The 17265-nt window shown below is 36.1% G+C and overlaps 1 protein-coding gene across 1 annotated transcript in view; it reads right to left on the bottom strand.

Moving 5' to 3' along the window:
* The window catches only part of necab3 (N-terminal EF-hand calcium binding protein 3), an 85513-nt gene extending 68725 nt beyond the window's left edge, over window positions 1-16788 (bottom strand). The window contains exons 1-2 of the mRNA XM_049479500.1: window positions 16454-16788; window positions 5799-5823 (exon numbers count right to left, since the gene is read on the bottom strand). Of these exons, the coding sequence (XP_049335457.1) occupies window positions 5799-5823; window positions 16454-16570 (142 nt within the window). The 5' untranslated portion in view covers window positions 16571-16788. The remainder of the gene's footprint in view (window positions 1-5798; window positions 5824-16453) is intronic.
* Between the last annotated feature and the right edge of the window lie 477 nt (window positions 16789-17265).

Below are 17265 nucleotides of genomic sequence, written 5' to 3'. Positions count from 1 at the left end.
AGCTTATTATATAGGATAGTGTGTTGGCTATATTAAGCCCTAATCTTTGGGTCTATATATATATATATATATTCTGCTAAATACACCTGCAGCATTTTCCCACGCTACTGGTGAAAACTGGCTACTGCTTGTCTGGCTTATTGTATATATGACATATTGATTCATAAAACCCAAAAAACTCTGTTAAATATAGACTCTGAACAGCGATAATAAACATACAAAATGAGTAGCATGATATAATTACATAGAGAATATCACAATAAAAGGAATAAGAGGGAGATTTCACTTCAGCAACAGTGTTATGAACACGAAGAGTGTTAAAGAAGACTGAAGCATTGTGGGACACCATATCACTCATTTCCACCACCTTCCAGTATAAAGAAGCTGGGTCACACAGACCATTAAAGTGAGAATTGGTCTACAGACCATACCAAACATATTCATGAAGTTCTTTGCAGCACAAAACACTCACAAGAGATCTCACTAGTTCTATTCTTGCCAGTTTCTGTCCCTTTCATACTGAGTCGTTTAAGGGCTCTGTCACTTTTATGCAAATTAGTGGTTGCTGGCCACGCCCCTTATATGCTTAGCATTTACTACACATTAGTGTTAGCTTGTGGTAAGTGTCAAAACACGAACAAATTAGTTCATGCTTATCTGTGATAGAAGCACAAAACTCATTATTTAAAAGTACTCCCTCATCTGCTGACTTGCCTTGGACAGTAGGTACAGATCCCTCCCTCAGACGAAGTCTGCTGGCTTATCCTGCTTTGTTCTAAGGTTCCTTAGCCAATATGGCAATTCTTCAACTGATCTAGTGGGTGGACTCTGGTGGGGAATGATCGGTTGCCAGGTTGGTTCTACGTACAAATTCAAAAATCTTATAGAAGCATATGATTTCTAACATCAAACTCTTTCAGCTTCAGATTCATAGAAAACAGGTGGATTTTTTTCCTGCTTGGAGTGTTTATAGGGGCAGTCGAGACCCAAGTGGAAATACAAAAGCACACAAAAAGAACCCAAATCTCCCAAATATTTTGTGGAGGACAAACCAACACTAGAACACCCGTACCCAGAGAAACAGCTCAGTTAAATAGTTTTGTTAAAGCAGATTTGTCTGGACCTTGTGTGGCTGTTACTTTAGCTCTTTAGCTAATGACTTTCCTGACAGCCTTTTTCCTGATTAGCGGATTTATCCTCTAATAAAGAGCAAATGTTTGGACTTTTTGTGGATATTGTAAATGTTTCAGCTTCTCAAATAGATGCAGTTGTTCTTTTCTGGAAGGTGGTGGATAAGTTATGGTGCCCCACAATGCTACAACATTTTTAAATTAAGTTGTGTTGGAAAGCTAGCTAGCCTGTTGTTATCTTTGTAGTTGTGTTATCTATACCACAACTAGCTAAATCCCAACTTTCAATATGACTAATAAAAAATTGATATGAATTGGACGGAAATTCTAACATGAAGATAAAAAAGAAACAAACTCAAGGTGAATACAGTATTACAGTGATGATAATGTAGGTGTGCAGTTTGCAGAGTGCTAATTTGTGGCCATAATAGTGCACTGGATTAGCTATTAGCCTTCAATCATTGGATGGCTAATTTATACCAAACATGTATTTCTCTAATAGGATTTCCTGCCGTTGATTTGGAATTTACAAATCCTTATGCTAACCCTCTTATCCATATACACAGTCTTGCACTCAATAAAAAAGGTTATTTAATTTTCTATTAAATATATTTGATTTGGGTAAAGTCTGCAAATGTGAAGAGCGGGAACCATGTGGGAGTTTCCTTTCGGGTTTACTCTGCGTTTTGTGACATTTTATGCTGCATTTATTAAAGGTCATTCAGTGACTGTGCCGCCCACTGAACTTGGCACGCGTTCAACTCTATTCTGTGATTTCACTGCTTTGAAAAATAAAGGAAATTAAGATAATGTGATTGCTCTGCACTGCTGTCATCTTTTGCAATATTATAAACTAATTATAAATGTACTTTTGTCTTGCTTTTAAAAGAAAATGCAATTACAAAACTATAACTTAAAAATACTTTGAACACTTCCCAGCAGACATACCAACCAAGCACAATATGACTTAAAAGACATTTAAAAAAAATATATATATATATAAATAAATAAATAAACAAATAAATGTTGTGGCAATCTGTCTCATTTAGCATTATTAAAATATGTGAGATGCATTTTAAATAACCCTCTTTCTAATTCCAGTCAATGTATTACTCTTTCTTTCTGTTTTCATACTGTTCAGTACATCTTTACTATTGCTGCTGTTTTTAAATTAGGACTATTGGGAATTGAAAATATATATATATATATATATATATATATATATATATATATATATATATATATATATATATAGTGAAGATGTACTGAATAGTATGAAAAAATGTATGCATATATATATATATATATGTATGTATATACGTATGTTGAATATTGGAATATAATATAATCATGGATAATGAGTAATTTGTGAATTTTCCTCTTGTACCAAGCAGAAAGTGTCAAGAGATGTCTTTGTACATCCTGCAATGTGACTACTATGCATTCTCACAATGCGATAGTGATCCTGAAACCATATTCTGTGCAGCCAAATTTCTGACTGTTAGAGCAGTTTTCCAAATCATTGCTTCTCTAATGGGTTTCAGTAGTCCATTGGCCACCCATCGGCAGCCCATCTATAGTTCTGGGTAAGTAAATGGCGCTGTGCCACCCCTTAGCAAACCCAGTTTGCTCTTATGTTAAATTCAATTTAATTCAATTTAATTTTTATAGTGCTTTTTACAACAAAAGTTGTCACAAAGCAGCTTTACAGAGAAAATCAGGTCCACGCCTCTTATGAGCAGCACCACAGAGATGCCAGTTTTTATGGTGACACAGTGGCAAGAAAAAACTCCCTTTAAGAGGAAGAAACCTTGGAAGGAACCAAGACTCAGTCAGAGGAACCCATCCTACTCGGGCTGACCGAATAGGTTCATACCCCTCTTAATAAAAAGGAGAAGCTCTGTAGGCCTTTCTACATCCTAACAACTCTAAATATAGAACTCAAGCGAAAGCCCAACAGATCATACTAGTTTGATTTAAGTGAATTAGGACAGACTTTGAACATAGTCAGTTCCTATTTGGTGACTTTTTCCAGTATCCAGTTTCAAAACCTCTTTAAATAAACTTGTCTCGACTTTTAGAGCCCTGCATGCAGCTCTCAGAGGAGGGGCTAAAACCCAACTAAAGCCTAGACCCAGTCTCAGGAGGAGACTGCACGCCAACTTCTCACATCTAACACGCTCTTTTTACACTCCATGTTCTACTTAGCAACCATGCTCTAGTTAAAGTTGAGAGTGCATATGTGTCAGACACTAACCAATCTGCCACTCACTGCCTTCCCACAGCCAGTCAAAGGTGTTAAAGTGGACTTTGTTCAAATTAGCAAGTAAATAGCGTTCAGACTCCCCCTCTTTCTCTCTCGCTCTCTCTCTTTCCTCCTCTCTCTCAGCCCTCCTCCATCCTCGCTGCGATGAAGGGATGATTGGAGTGGAAAGGTAACTGTTGTTTTTGGTGAGGTGATTAAGACCACGGGGAAGACGCTGTTGCCCCGGCGACAGGCTTTCCTTTCCGATTTGTTTGGACAGCGGATTGTTTTTACTTCTCTCTCTCTCTCTCTCTCTCTCTCTCTCTCCGTCGCTCTCGTTCTCTTTTTATCCCTTAATCAAAGGGTGTTGTCAAGCAATTACATTAAACACATCATTCACATTTTTAGAGTTATTAAAACTATAAAAATGCCTGTAATCATACAATGAAGACACCTAATGAAGATCTCTGAAGGTCTTTTTTAACAGAAGTCCTAGGGCGAGCCGTCACCATGCAGCGTGTCGGTGTGTCTTTGCTATTGTAACAATGGGAAAAGTACACCTTGCGCAGCTCAAAACATGCTACAATGTATTAAAGTACTTAACTAATCATAGGTGTGTTTCTGTCACTTGCTATTCCCTTTAATAAATACAAAATAATAGAGCATTTATTTGCAGAAAATGAGAAATGGCTGAAACAACATAAAATAATGCAAAGAAAACAAGTTCATATTCATATTGTTTTAAGAGTTCAGAAATCAATATTTGGTGGAATAACCCTGGTTTTTAATCACAGTTTTCATGTATCTTGACATGTTCTCCTCCACCAGTCTTACACACTGCTTTTGGATAACTTTATGCCTTTACTCCTGGTGCAAAAATTCAAGCAGTTCAGCTTGGTTTGATGGCTTATAATCATTCATCTTCCTCTTGATTATAATTCAGAGGTTTTCAATTTGGTAAAATCAAACTAACTCATCCTTTTTAAGTGGTCTCTTATTTTTTGCAGAGCAGTATTTCAGTAGAATTATATGCATTATTGAATTATGTTTTGTAAGGAAGTTTAATATCTAATGAGGCCTAAATTATTGGGGATTTAAGCCAGTTCTGTTCCCAGCTGTGATTTTGTCATATTGTTATATTGCTTTAACCCTTGTGTGGTGTTCATATTTTTGTTACTCGTTTACTTTGTTACTTGTATTTAATTCAGCACAATTAAGCAATTTTACATTAAAATGCTTTACACATGCTTACTTCACCTAAATTGCAAGCAATATAAACAGCTTACATGGTTAATATTTGCCCTTTACCTTTCTTATGTTACATTTCTTTCAAAAAGTGCTACTCTTTTTTTATTAGTTTTTTAATAAAATGTAAAAGAAAATGAATTAAACTCAAGATATGAGTAGAAAATTTGTTTAGTTTCAAATTTACAAATGAAGCAATGTTTATTAGCCCTTGGCCAAACATACTGTATGTAATATAAATGTGTGTGTGTGTTTATCGAAAATGTGTTTTGAAAATGTGTTTTTCACAAAAAATGAGCCAATGCCAATGAGTTTGAGTTAGAAAAAAAATATTTTTTGTATCATTCGATGAAAAATTAAAACGGGTCCCACAGACCCGAACACCACACAAGGGTTAATTATTAAAATTGTTAAGAAATGTATTATAAAAAGTGAATGTGAATTATTTTAAAAGGCACAATTGGCTGTTAGCAAGCCAGCATTAACACATATCCAGTACTAAGTGACCTAATTGAATACATTTCCATTGACGTGTAAAACTGGTATATTAATATATTTGGTAGATGATCAGTATGATGTAATGGGAGGGTAAAAAAGATCATGTTGTTTGAGCAGCCTGGGACGTTTTGCATATACAGTGTGCACAACACATCTTTCTCTATTGTTGTTTTTCTTTTGTTGAACAAGCTCACAAAGTATGTCATCTGTCTTCAAAATCTCTGATGGCTTCTGTTTGTTCTTGCTGAAAATCAGGGAAAACGAATATTCTAATGCCTGTAAACAGCACTGAACACTGTTGTTTACTGACTAATGACTTAGTTAATTAATCAAACTGTTAAATGCAGGCGCTGATATTCATGTGCTCCCCTTGAGACACATTTGAGTGGTGAATCAGCCCGTCTCTGTGAAGTAATATGCAAATTGCTCGCTCGTGGTGGCTGAGCAAAACAGACGAGAACAAAAGAGAAAATAAAAAGTTCCGAAAATCCGTTTGCTTTCTTTTTCTTACATTAAATCTGAAGCGAACCCAATCAGGGAACCTTTCCAAACCGCTGTGCGACAGACACTGAAAAAAACAAACTTTAAACACCAGGCAGCTGAAATGTTTGGAAGTCCATGTAAATCTCTTACATTCTGAGAAACTAAATATTTTAATAGAAGAATTCAGTCAGACTTACCGTTTTTGTCTGCACGCCGGAAAATCTGCGGAGAGATAAAAAGAGAAAGCAGACAGTCAGTGAGACAGTTAGGGGCTTCACATTTTCTCTCTTTCTCTTTAACCTCTCTCTCTCTCTCTCTCTCTCTCTCTCTTTCTCCAAATATTGAAACAGTGAGGCCAATCCCTACATTTCTGCTGTAGACTGAAAATGTTTGGGTTTAAAATTAAAAGATAAACATACAACAAGTTATTTAGCCATTTAAATGCAAATATTTTCTAGCAATTTAGCTTTAGATTTTTCCATAGATGAGGCCACGTTTTCCTCACTTATACCTAAACAAATGTTGAATATTATGAAATGCAAATAAAATCACAACTCATGATATTTATTTGTACCTTGTCTTAAAATATGGGCAACTAACTTCAAAATCAAAATTTGTCAGTAACATTGAATTTACACCACTGATTTCTTTCTCTCTCTCTCTTTCTCCAAGTATTGAAACAGTGTGGCAAATCCCTACATTTCTGCTGTAGATTAAAAATATTTGGGTCTAAAATTGAAAGATAAACATACAACAAAAAAATCAACATTTTACTTTTTATTTCCAGGTATTTACATCTGGATCAGATACACAGTTCAGAAGGTAATACCTTCTGTCTGAACGCACCCATTTTATTTGTGAGCATGTGAAGAACTGAAACATGTGACTATCAGGTGTGTCTGTGCCCAGGTGTGTCCTAATGCACAGAAATTTCCTTTGGGATCAATGAAGTACCTACCTACCTACCTACTCACCCACCCACCTACCTAACCTGATAATAATAATCTGATTATTAAAAAAAATAAATAGTGCTAAATAGCCTGTATCAGTTTCAGATTTGGGTTTTATCTGTGCAGACTGTGTATTTATAGTGTACCAACATTTATAGAGTAACAAACCTGAAAACCAGAGAGCTGTTTTTGGTTATTTTATTTGTACAAGATGCCATTGCTAGCCAGTGTATCCGTTTGGAATGTCCTGAAGAAGAAAGTCATCACTGGTGTACTAAGTAATAGATGTTGAACAGGCAGACCAAGGGAAACCACAGCAGTTGATGACAGAAATATTAAACCCTAATACAACTGTTATTGATATCAGTAACAACCCCTCCAGAGGGGGTTGAAAACTGTTTGAAAACTTCATGAACAAAAGTACTGAGGCTTCACTAGAAGCTGAAAAACAATTTTTTTAAGATGGAAGCAAAGTTAATTCTTTGAAAAGGTTAGAAATGAAAGGCCTTGTTTTAGAGAAAATAATTTACGCAGAATGGTTATTAATACATTGCCAAATTAGTTTTTTTTTAATATTTTTTTTATATATATAAATGGTGGTAAGGAATAGGCAAGCTCTATACTTGCATTCTAAAGAAATCTTTTGTCTCTTTACAATGAGCAATTTGATCTATGAACAATTTTAATTAACTTAAAATATTGAAAAGAAAATCTATAAAATGTATTTTCTTTAAACATAAGTTGTTATTACACACTTGATACCACTGAGGTCTGTGACTTGAACAAGAGCTTAATGATTTGGGGGCAAATTTCGAATGTTTAGCCATTTAGAGGCAAATATTTTCTAGCAATTTATCTTCCGACTCTTCCCTAGATGAGGCCACATTTTCCTCACTTGAGCAAATGTTGAATAATATGAAATGCAAATAAAAAACAACTCATGATATTTATTTGTACCTTGTCTTCAAATATGGGCAACTAACTAACAAAATTCTTCAGTACCATTGAATTTGCACCACCGATTTCTTTTTATGTACAGTATATCTAAGAGACAACTCATACCACACTGTGCTAAAACTTTTTTCTAATAGCCTCTACATAAAGAATGGCGTAACTCTTGTTCTGTACCATAAATAAACGTCTTTATTTAATTGAATACATGGTGTTTGACCAATGCTTCAAGGCCATCGTCAGATTTCTTTTTCTACTTGTTTTTTATCAAATCAGAGGTTTTTAGTGTGAGATAAATCACTGCAGCTGTCCTTGATCAGATGTACCTAATGCATCTGAGCATCTACAAAGGACACACACACACACACACACACACACACGCAAAAGTCTTACGCAATCCCACATTTTGATGCGCCCCACAGCTAGGGAAAACTATAGCCACATTCTCAAGGACAGACGGTGCCTGTAGCTCAGGCCTCAGCTGCCAGGTGATTATCCTATGTGTACCCTGCTAACACAGCGCCGTGTGTGAACGTGTATCGGCCAACTGCAGACGCCCAGCCCAGAACAAACCATGCCAAAACTGTAAACAGCCACTAAACAGACACCCCATAATAACACAGACTGCTGTAATATATGCAGTATAAGAACTATATAGTAGTAATAGTATAATAATAATATAATATAATAATAATATAATAATATAATAGTCCTTGCTTAAAGCTAATAGGTGAGCAGCAATGACTCAGGTTACTGACATTAATACTGATACTGATATAGCAGCTGTGAGTCAGAACTGCCATTTAAATATCCTAACAACCAAGCAGAGACTGTGCTGAACCGCCCCTTTCTGCCACTATGGTCCTCAGATATCAGCTTTAAACGCTCTAACAAACCCAGGTTATGGCTTTCCACTAAAAATGAAGTAACTGACCAAAGGCATAACCTCAAACTGGAGGTTGATTCGATTTTGGCCCAAACAGAGAGATTATTAATGATGATACAGGCCACTGACCACCGCATAAATGGGATTTCTCATTACGCTAATCATGGTGCTGAAGTATGGCTGGGATGAGAGGTGTGCCGCATCGTATCATATCCAATTATATCACCCAATTAAAACTCCCTATCATGATAAAGCAATATTCTTAAAAGCAGTGTATTTTGTATTAATTTTCCTATTTATTATTTTTACATTTAACTGGTCATTTGCAATTTACATATGTGCAATAAATATTCTGTACTTTAGTTTGTGGTCGATTTTTTTTGTTGTAATATTACTATTTTAATTTAATTTTTTCTTTGGTTACACTATAATTATATATATATATTTTTTTTTTTTTTGAAACAGACAAGCATTTATATGTGTTTTTTAACATTTATATTAGTGTATGAAACAAATAAAACTATAGCAATTATTTTGTTGCCGTAGTGTCAGCAGTTCAGCATGGAGGATGCAAGGTGGATGTAAATGCAGGTAATTTATTTACAAGAAAACAAACACTAAACCAAAACTAAACTCAAAACAAGATTCAAGAACAGAAAGGACTACAAGAATAAATACAGAATAAACTACAGACAGAAAACCAAAAAAAAACCAGCAAACTGACTGACGTGTAACATGCACAAGACCAGAGAAACTAACACTGAAAACACAGGGGCTTAAACATACATAGAAGGAACAGAAAAGTGGAAACACCTGGGCACAAGTAATGAGGGGGTGGAGCTACAAATGAACACAGGTGGGAGCACGGGAGACAAGGACGGAGACAAGGAGTGACACGGAGAGCAATGTGCTACTAGTAAATTCTTGAAATCAGTTTTTTTAAATCTCAATGTTTTGTTGTAAATCTAAAAATAAAACACCTGAAACCATGAAATATCATGATACTATTTTAGGGGCCAAATCTCCCATCCCTAGCTGGGATCTATTGATGTATCAATGTATGGCTGATATGTGTTGCCCAGTCTTACTCCAGTCTTACTCCATAAACACAGATTAGACACATTTAAAAACATCCTTTAAACATTTGATAGAACTTAAAAACTGTCCATCAAAACTTGTTAAAAACAGTGTAATTCCAATTGCAATTATTTTACATTTACAATGACATTGCAAAAGTGTTACCTTAGCAGACAGTTTGGGAATGCCCACACCTGTATAAGCTGTGAGGTGCTATCTTGTAAGTGAGGTTGAACACTAACCAGAATTGTCTGTGTGAAGATAAGTCACATCCACATTATACAGAATGTATAAGGCTCCAGTTAATTATATTACTGTAGTTAAGACTTTTTTCTGAGGTTATTTTTTGCACCACTTTGGGATGCTTCTCATACCAACAGCTGTACATGTAGCACAGTCTGAGAAGCACTGAATTAGATTGAAATTTTTTAGTTGCACAATATGAGGAGATGGAATGGGAGCAGGAAGTGGGAAGAGAGATAGAGGGCAGATGGGGTCATATTATATATATAAAAAAAACTAAACCTTTCTCTATTCTTATTGTCCTTCTTTAAAAGGTTATACACATTGTTCATTACTGCCCATGCTTTTTGTTAAAAAATGGGACAGTTCCAAAATAATCAATATCTAAAACAATCAATGCTGACAGTTCTTATTTTATCACTGCAGAATGTGGTCATTTTAAGTCACCGATACATATAATGAGACATCATGTCATACTGTCGCTTCTCTGGTTAGCAGTAAATGCATTTTAGAAGCTAAGTGCAGGATAATGCATCATTAACAATTTGCTTTAAAGGTCATCATGAGCTTCCCAGAGAGAGATATTGCCTGTGATAGCTCTCTGGCAGGTGTTGAGACAGTGGGGATACCCAGGTCCCACTGACTCTTTTCCTCATAGAGAGAGGGAGGAAGAAAGCCAGAGAGAGTGATAGAGAGAGAGACAGAGGGGGAGGATGAGGTAGCAGTGGGTCAGATGAACTGGGGTTTATACAGAACAGAGAGCATTAGTTAATCTAAGCTTTATCTCTCCCAGCGCTAATATTTCATTACCATAACCATAACATTACATATTTCTTCTAACAAGAGCCACGAGATCTTAAACATCTCAACAGGACTCTCAGCAGAGTCAGCTGGCTCTACAGATTTGAAAATATAGACCCAGATGGAGTAAATATAACCTATTTGTTTTTATTGCCATTAATAAAACATCTTCCAAACTATTATTAATCAAATATTCATTGCATTAAAAAAAAGGTGTGACTGCATTATTTAGGAAAAAAGTCATGGGACAGCAGTGTGTATGTTGATTATGTTGAATACTGGCCAGTTAACCTAAACCTTTTATCTCCCAGCGCTAATATTTCATTACCATTAAACAAGTATTTCTTAAACAGCTCTCCAGGATTCCCAGCCGCGTCAGTCGGCTCTACAGATTTGTTAATATGGACCTAGATAGACCCAACAAAATCTATTTTTTTATTATTGCCAGTAATAAAACTATTATTAATCAAATATTCAATGCTCTTTTACACAAAACATGTGACTGCATTATTTAGCTTTGACATTGACATTCCAAAAGTCATGGGACACCAGTGTGTATGTTGATTATGAAGTGTTACCTCAGGAGACAGTTGTAAGGTAATATCTTGTGAGTGGGGTTGAATACTGGACAGTGTGCTCATGGCAAGGTGACAAGAATTGGATGGATGGAGCATAGAGAAAAGACAGAGGGAGAGATAAACTGGAGTTTATCCACATCAGAAAGCATCGGTTACACTAAGCCTTTTCTCTCCTAGTGCTAATATTTTATTCCCATTAAACAAGTTTTTCTTCTAACAAAAGCCACGAGATCTTAAACAGCTCTACAAGACTCTTAGTCGTGTCAGTCGTCTCTAAAGATTGTAATATTGTAAATTTTGTAAATACAATATTGTAAATACTGTAAATATTGACCTAACTGGAGCCAACATAACCTATTTTTTTTTATTATTGCCAGTAATACAACTATTATTAATCAAATATTTAATGTTCTTTATAAAAGAATGTGACTGCATTATTTAGCTTTCAAGTCATGGGACAGCAGTGAGATGGTTTGGGAAAACCCACACATGTACAGTATAAGTTGTGAGGTAATATCTTGTAAGTAAGGTTGAATATTGCCCAGTGTGCTCATGGGCAATGAGCACACAAGAATTGAATGGTTGGAACAAAGAGAAAGGACAGAGGGAACGATGAACTGGAATTTCTACAGAACAGAGAGCATTAGTTACACTAAGCCTTTTCTCTCCTAGCGCTAATATTTCATTACCATTAAACAAGTATTTCTTCTAACAAGAGCCACAAGATCTTAAACAGCTCTCCAGGACTCTCAGCTGAGTCAGTTTGCTCAACAGATTTGTTGATTATATAGTGTTACCTCAGGAGATGGTTTGGGGAAAACAACCCACACATGTACATTATAAGTTGTGAGGTAATATCTTGTGAGTGAGGTTGAATACTGGCCAGTGTGCTCAAGGCAAGGTGACAAGAATTGAATGGTTGGAACAAAGAGAAAGAACAATTGGAATTGGAATTGGATGGATGGAACATAGAAAAAAGGCGGAAAAGAGGGAGAGATGAACTGGAATTTCTACAGAACAGAGAGCATTAGTTACATTAAGCCTTTTCTCTCCTAGCGCTAATATTCCATTACCATTAAACAAGTATTTCTTCTAACAAGAGCCACGAGATCTTAAACAGCTCTCCAGGACTCTCAGCCGTGTCAGTCGGCTCTACAGATTTGTTGATTATATAGTGTTACCTCAGGAGATGGTTTGGAAAAACAACCCACACATGTACAGTATAAGTTGTGAGGTAATATCTTGTAAGTAAGGTTGAATATTGCCCAGTGTGCTCATGGGCAATGAGCACACAAGAATTGAATGGTTGGAACAAAGAGAACGGACAGAGGTAACGATGAACTGGAATTTCTACAGAACAGAGAGCATTAGTTACACTAAGCCTTTTCTCTCCTAGCGCTAATATTTCATTACCATTAAACAAGTATTACTTCTAACAAGAGCCACGAGATCTTAAACAGCTCTCCAGGACTCTCAGCCGTGTCAGTGGGCTCTACAGATTTGAAAATATAGACCCAGATGGAGCCGCTGATTATGAGCCTCAAAGCGTGCAGCAGAGCTCAAAGTAATAACTCCCACAAACAGCAGCTCCCTCCTCCACAAAAAGCAATAAGCACCAGCACTCGCCACCAACATCTTCAAGCTTTAGCCCTGAAGATATAGAGGACAAAACAACTGCCCACCTAATTAAATTCGAATTTTTTTCATTAGCAGAACTTGTTCTTCGATTCTCTCCAAACGGGTTGGGTGAAATCGATTTTCTGTTCATAATCCCGATTAGCCGCTTCACATGCAATCTTGATTTGGCTGCGTTCCGCGGGGGAGCAGGTGTATAAATCTGAGGTTTGTTATGGAAATGGGGTGCACAGGACGATAAGGGAGGACGGCAGATAGACTCCCTGCATTATTGAGAATCATCATGTATAATTCTATCTACTGAAGATGGATGTATAAATAAGAAATTCATCGCTATGATCCAAGCTCGCCCTCGTGGGCTTTGACAAGAGGGGGGCCAATGAGGACAACCAGAGACATACCAGAGTCAACCACTGACATACAGACGAAAAAAGAACTGTAAGAAAACTTCTATTCACTTTATATTTATATTTAGGCCTACTGAATAATCCCTGTTTACTGTACTTTCCTAAGGTTTTCAACTGAAATTAAAGGTTCATCACTCATTTTCATCACATTTTTAACTTAACCAAAGGTGCTTCATTTTGTGCATCACTGAAAGAATCACATATATCACCTTTATTTTAATGAGTCATTCAACATGGTTCTCCAAGAAAGCACCCATAGATTGTATATAATGTTGTATAAATATCTCAATCAACTGCACACCAAATCTTTATCGATATTTATTCTTAAAATCCCATGAAATTCCTAAGACCAGTATTAGCTTTTCAATAACTTGTCAGCAAAGCTGTCACCTTATGTTAACCCCTTTTTAAATATCACCAAATAGCTCTTATAAAATGTGTTAACAGGACACAACTGGCAAAAAATTGGATGCGAATTAAGGTTCTACTCCAACCATGTTTTGGCTTCACATTTATCACACTTCAACGTCTGTTGTCCAATACATTCTTATATATCCTATGATAGAGGCTTTATTTTTTAGGAATATCGGGACTAACCCCAAAACCATATTTTTACATTTAGAAAAATACTTTTTTTAACAACCAAAGATTGTAACAGAGATGTGTTTTTTGATGTAAAGGTTTTTCCCAATGACACATCTCCATCACAAATAAGGTTGAATGTGAAACCAAAAGATCTGTTCAAATAACCCTCTGAGACACCTTTATTTTTAATAGTGTAGAGCCTAATATATTGAGCTATTACTTTTGTAATAGGGATGTAAACATATGAAGAACCTTCAAAGGTTTCTCAAAACCACCTTAGCATTGTGACTATCTTGACTGGAAGACTGTTAGATTGTGATAGATATTAAACGCTCCACCATTTAAGAAACACTGATGTGTTAAGATGCTTTCAGATAACCCAACTCAAATAAACAGCTTTACATATCATTCTCCTCTAATGCTAAACAGCTCTATATAGTAATTCCATATGTATATGCTTAGTCAGCCTGTTCTGCCTGCTTCAGCAGAATGAATTTTCCTGGGCTAAAAGGGATTAACTGTATACAGTTTCTCCCACAGCACTGCACTGAGCCACAAAATGTATGTATTGCAGATGCAGAGCCACTCTGACTCATCAAAAAGATTCCATTTAAGTGTTATTAAGCTTAAATGATGATAAAGACATTCCTGTCTTTCTCACTCTCGCTGTAATCTGTTCTCTATCTGAGTTTAACAAGCTTGCATGAGTAGAGTAGAACAAAGGGCTTCAGCTGCAGAAGGACAGAACTGCAGAAATAAGGATTTTCATAAATCAGTGCATATAGCATGTGCATCCCTCTCACACACTCATCCTTCACATCCCTTCTTCCCAAATCAGTTGGGCTGACACACACTCTCTGCCGTGCAGTTGTCAGACCCCCTCTATGGGAGCTTATTTAGCCATGCAGAGAGAACATCTGCATATCTTCCCAATCTGCTGCTGGAGCCCCTGTGCCACGGTTCACTGTGCACCATTCTATATCCAGAGGCAGGAAGGGGTTTAACTGGAACCATATTTAATATATAATACAGCCACATGCTATATTTAAACACACATGCACACACACTCTATCATACACCACATCATTTTGCTCCGCAGTGGCAGCAACTGTATAGGCCAAATATGGCAAGTGCAATAATATATATATATATATATATATATATATATATATATATATATATATATATATATATATATATATATATATATATCATTTTAAAGTGCAATAATATAATATATATATATATATATATATATATATATATATATATATATATATATATATATATATATATATATATATATATATATATATACACATATATATACCATTTTTATCCTAGAGGTTGTAATGGCTATGGACAATATTTTCCATCTTCTCTCATTTTCACAATTGATTGTTTTTCACCCATGTTGGTTAATCTATTAATTGTAAATGCCCAGTCCGCACAGGCAAAACCCAAATCTGAAACTGAACATAGCCATTTAGTGCAAATTACTGTTTGAATAACCAATATATCTGGGCAAAATAACACACCTGATAGTCACATGTTTCAATACTTTTGATTAAAAGAGAAAAAAAAACATTGGGTTGGTTAAACTGTATATCAGATCCAGATGCAAAAACCTGGAAATGCTGAAATTTTAATCTTTTGTCTTATGTTCATCTTTTAATATCGAATCCAAAGTGTTTCTTAGGCTACAGCAGAAACAAAATTGAATTGGCCTCACTGTTCCAATACTTTTGGAAGGCACTGTATATATTCATATTCCTTGTAGGGCTGCACAATATTGGAAAAATCAATAATCTGCAATATATGTTTATATACATTGCAATATGCAAATTATTAATATTGCAATCTGTGCATCAATAATTAGAGTAAAATAACTTGTATTACCTAGATATAATCAATAATCAGGTAGATATTGTCAGGAAATGTGGATAAGAGTGAACTTTTCATTGTATTAAAGAGCAGAAACATTTAGAAAAATGTGTATTTGACAATATTTGCACATTGTGAAGTGACCATTGCATTTGTGTACACTGCAATATCAATGCAAAACCAGTATTTTAGGCCATTCTAATTTCTTGTACTTCTGTTAATAGCATCTATTTTTTGCACAATAAGAATAATAATAATTGTACTTCTGGTAGATGCAAAATGCATTTTGTTACCTTGTTTATCTATCTATCTTTTTTTTTATTTAAGCATGTATCCTATACAGTATATCTGTAAATCTATTTATGCAAAGTGCTAAATCAATAACTCAAGTAACACAATAACACAGGAACAACCATAACCACATGACGAGAAACCTTTCCAGAATAAAAAAATCTTAGTATTTTTGTTTTTCAAGGTACTCTAAGTGGTTTCAGAGATCAATAATCATTGATTATCCTCTTCTACCAAGTTATTAACCCCACAACAGCCTGACATCAACAAACAGCCCGTGCGTGCATTAAACCCTTACTGCCCATGTAAAGCATTCAGTTAATGGGATGGTAGGTGATTGCACCTGCCCAGAACAGGCTGTACATTTGTAGGGGGCAGTTCTGGGCATATTTGTCATTATATTATAATATTATATTGTTATATTATTAATAAATTCAGTCATTTTTTTAAATGGCAAAGTAAAGACTGTGGGAAAATAAAGCTAGAACAAAGCACATGTGTGTGTATATGTGTGTGTATATATATGTGTGTGTGTGTGTGTGTGTGTGTGTGTGTGGTACTCACGTCGTGAAAAATGGAAAGTCCATGGTTCTGCTGCAGCTGCTGTTGTTGCTTGGAGCGCAGATGCTCTCGCTTCGCCGACTGGAGACACATAGTGATCATCTCTGTGCAGGCCAGCATCTTCAGGAGGATCTGGAAGATTACTGAGGAGTCTGAGAAGCAGAGGGTAATGTAATTGGTCAGATTCGGCGGGCAGGAGCCTTTTCTTTGTGCTGTCTGAAACTGCTTTCTCAATCTCAGACTGGTGGTGCTGATGCTGCACAGGCTGTGTTACAGATACTGTACTGAAATGATGCTGCTGCTGCTGAAGCTGCTGCTGCTGTCGCTCCCTCCTCCTCTCAGCCAACGCCAGGCTACTGGGGAACTTTCATGGAGCTGAAGCACCGCCCCTTCTGCTCGCTGATTGGACCCCAGCCCGACCCAGCAGCTCGGCTCGTCCAATAGAAAGCCACGCTGTGATGTGAGTCGGCCTCATTAAGGCGCTCGCAGCGTTTCTTAACCACATCAGAGCATCCAATTAAAAAGCATAACTGCTCAGCCTCCCCCGGTGATTATGTATCCTGCCCCTAGAGATACCCTGACCTGCCCCTTTCAGGGGTCTTTCCCATGCTACAAGGGGTCTCATTTATTATTATAGATTTATTATGAATTCATAAGCCATTCCTGATTTGAATCAGGACCATTCATAAAAACAATGGCCTTTGAGTCATTGTTAAATAGTGTGTGTCAATGTTCAAGCAGAAATTATAAATGCTCATTCTTCAACGTGTCATTTGTGAAAATTGTAAGAGCATTTTACAGTTTTTCTTGATTGT

Source organism: Astyanax mexicanus, chromosome 5, assembly GCF_023375975.1.
Source record: "Astyanax mexicanus isolate ESR-SI-001 chromosome 5, AstMex3_surface, whole genome shotgun sequence".
Classification (NCBI taxonomy): domain Eukaryota; kingdom Metazoa; phylum Chordata; class Actinopteri; order Characiformes; family Acestrorhamphidae; genus Astyanax; species Astyanax mexicanus.
The sequence above is the reverse complement of the archived record's forward strand: the minus strand, read 5'-3'. Positions and strand labels throughout refer to the sequence as shown.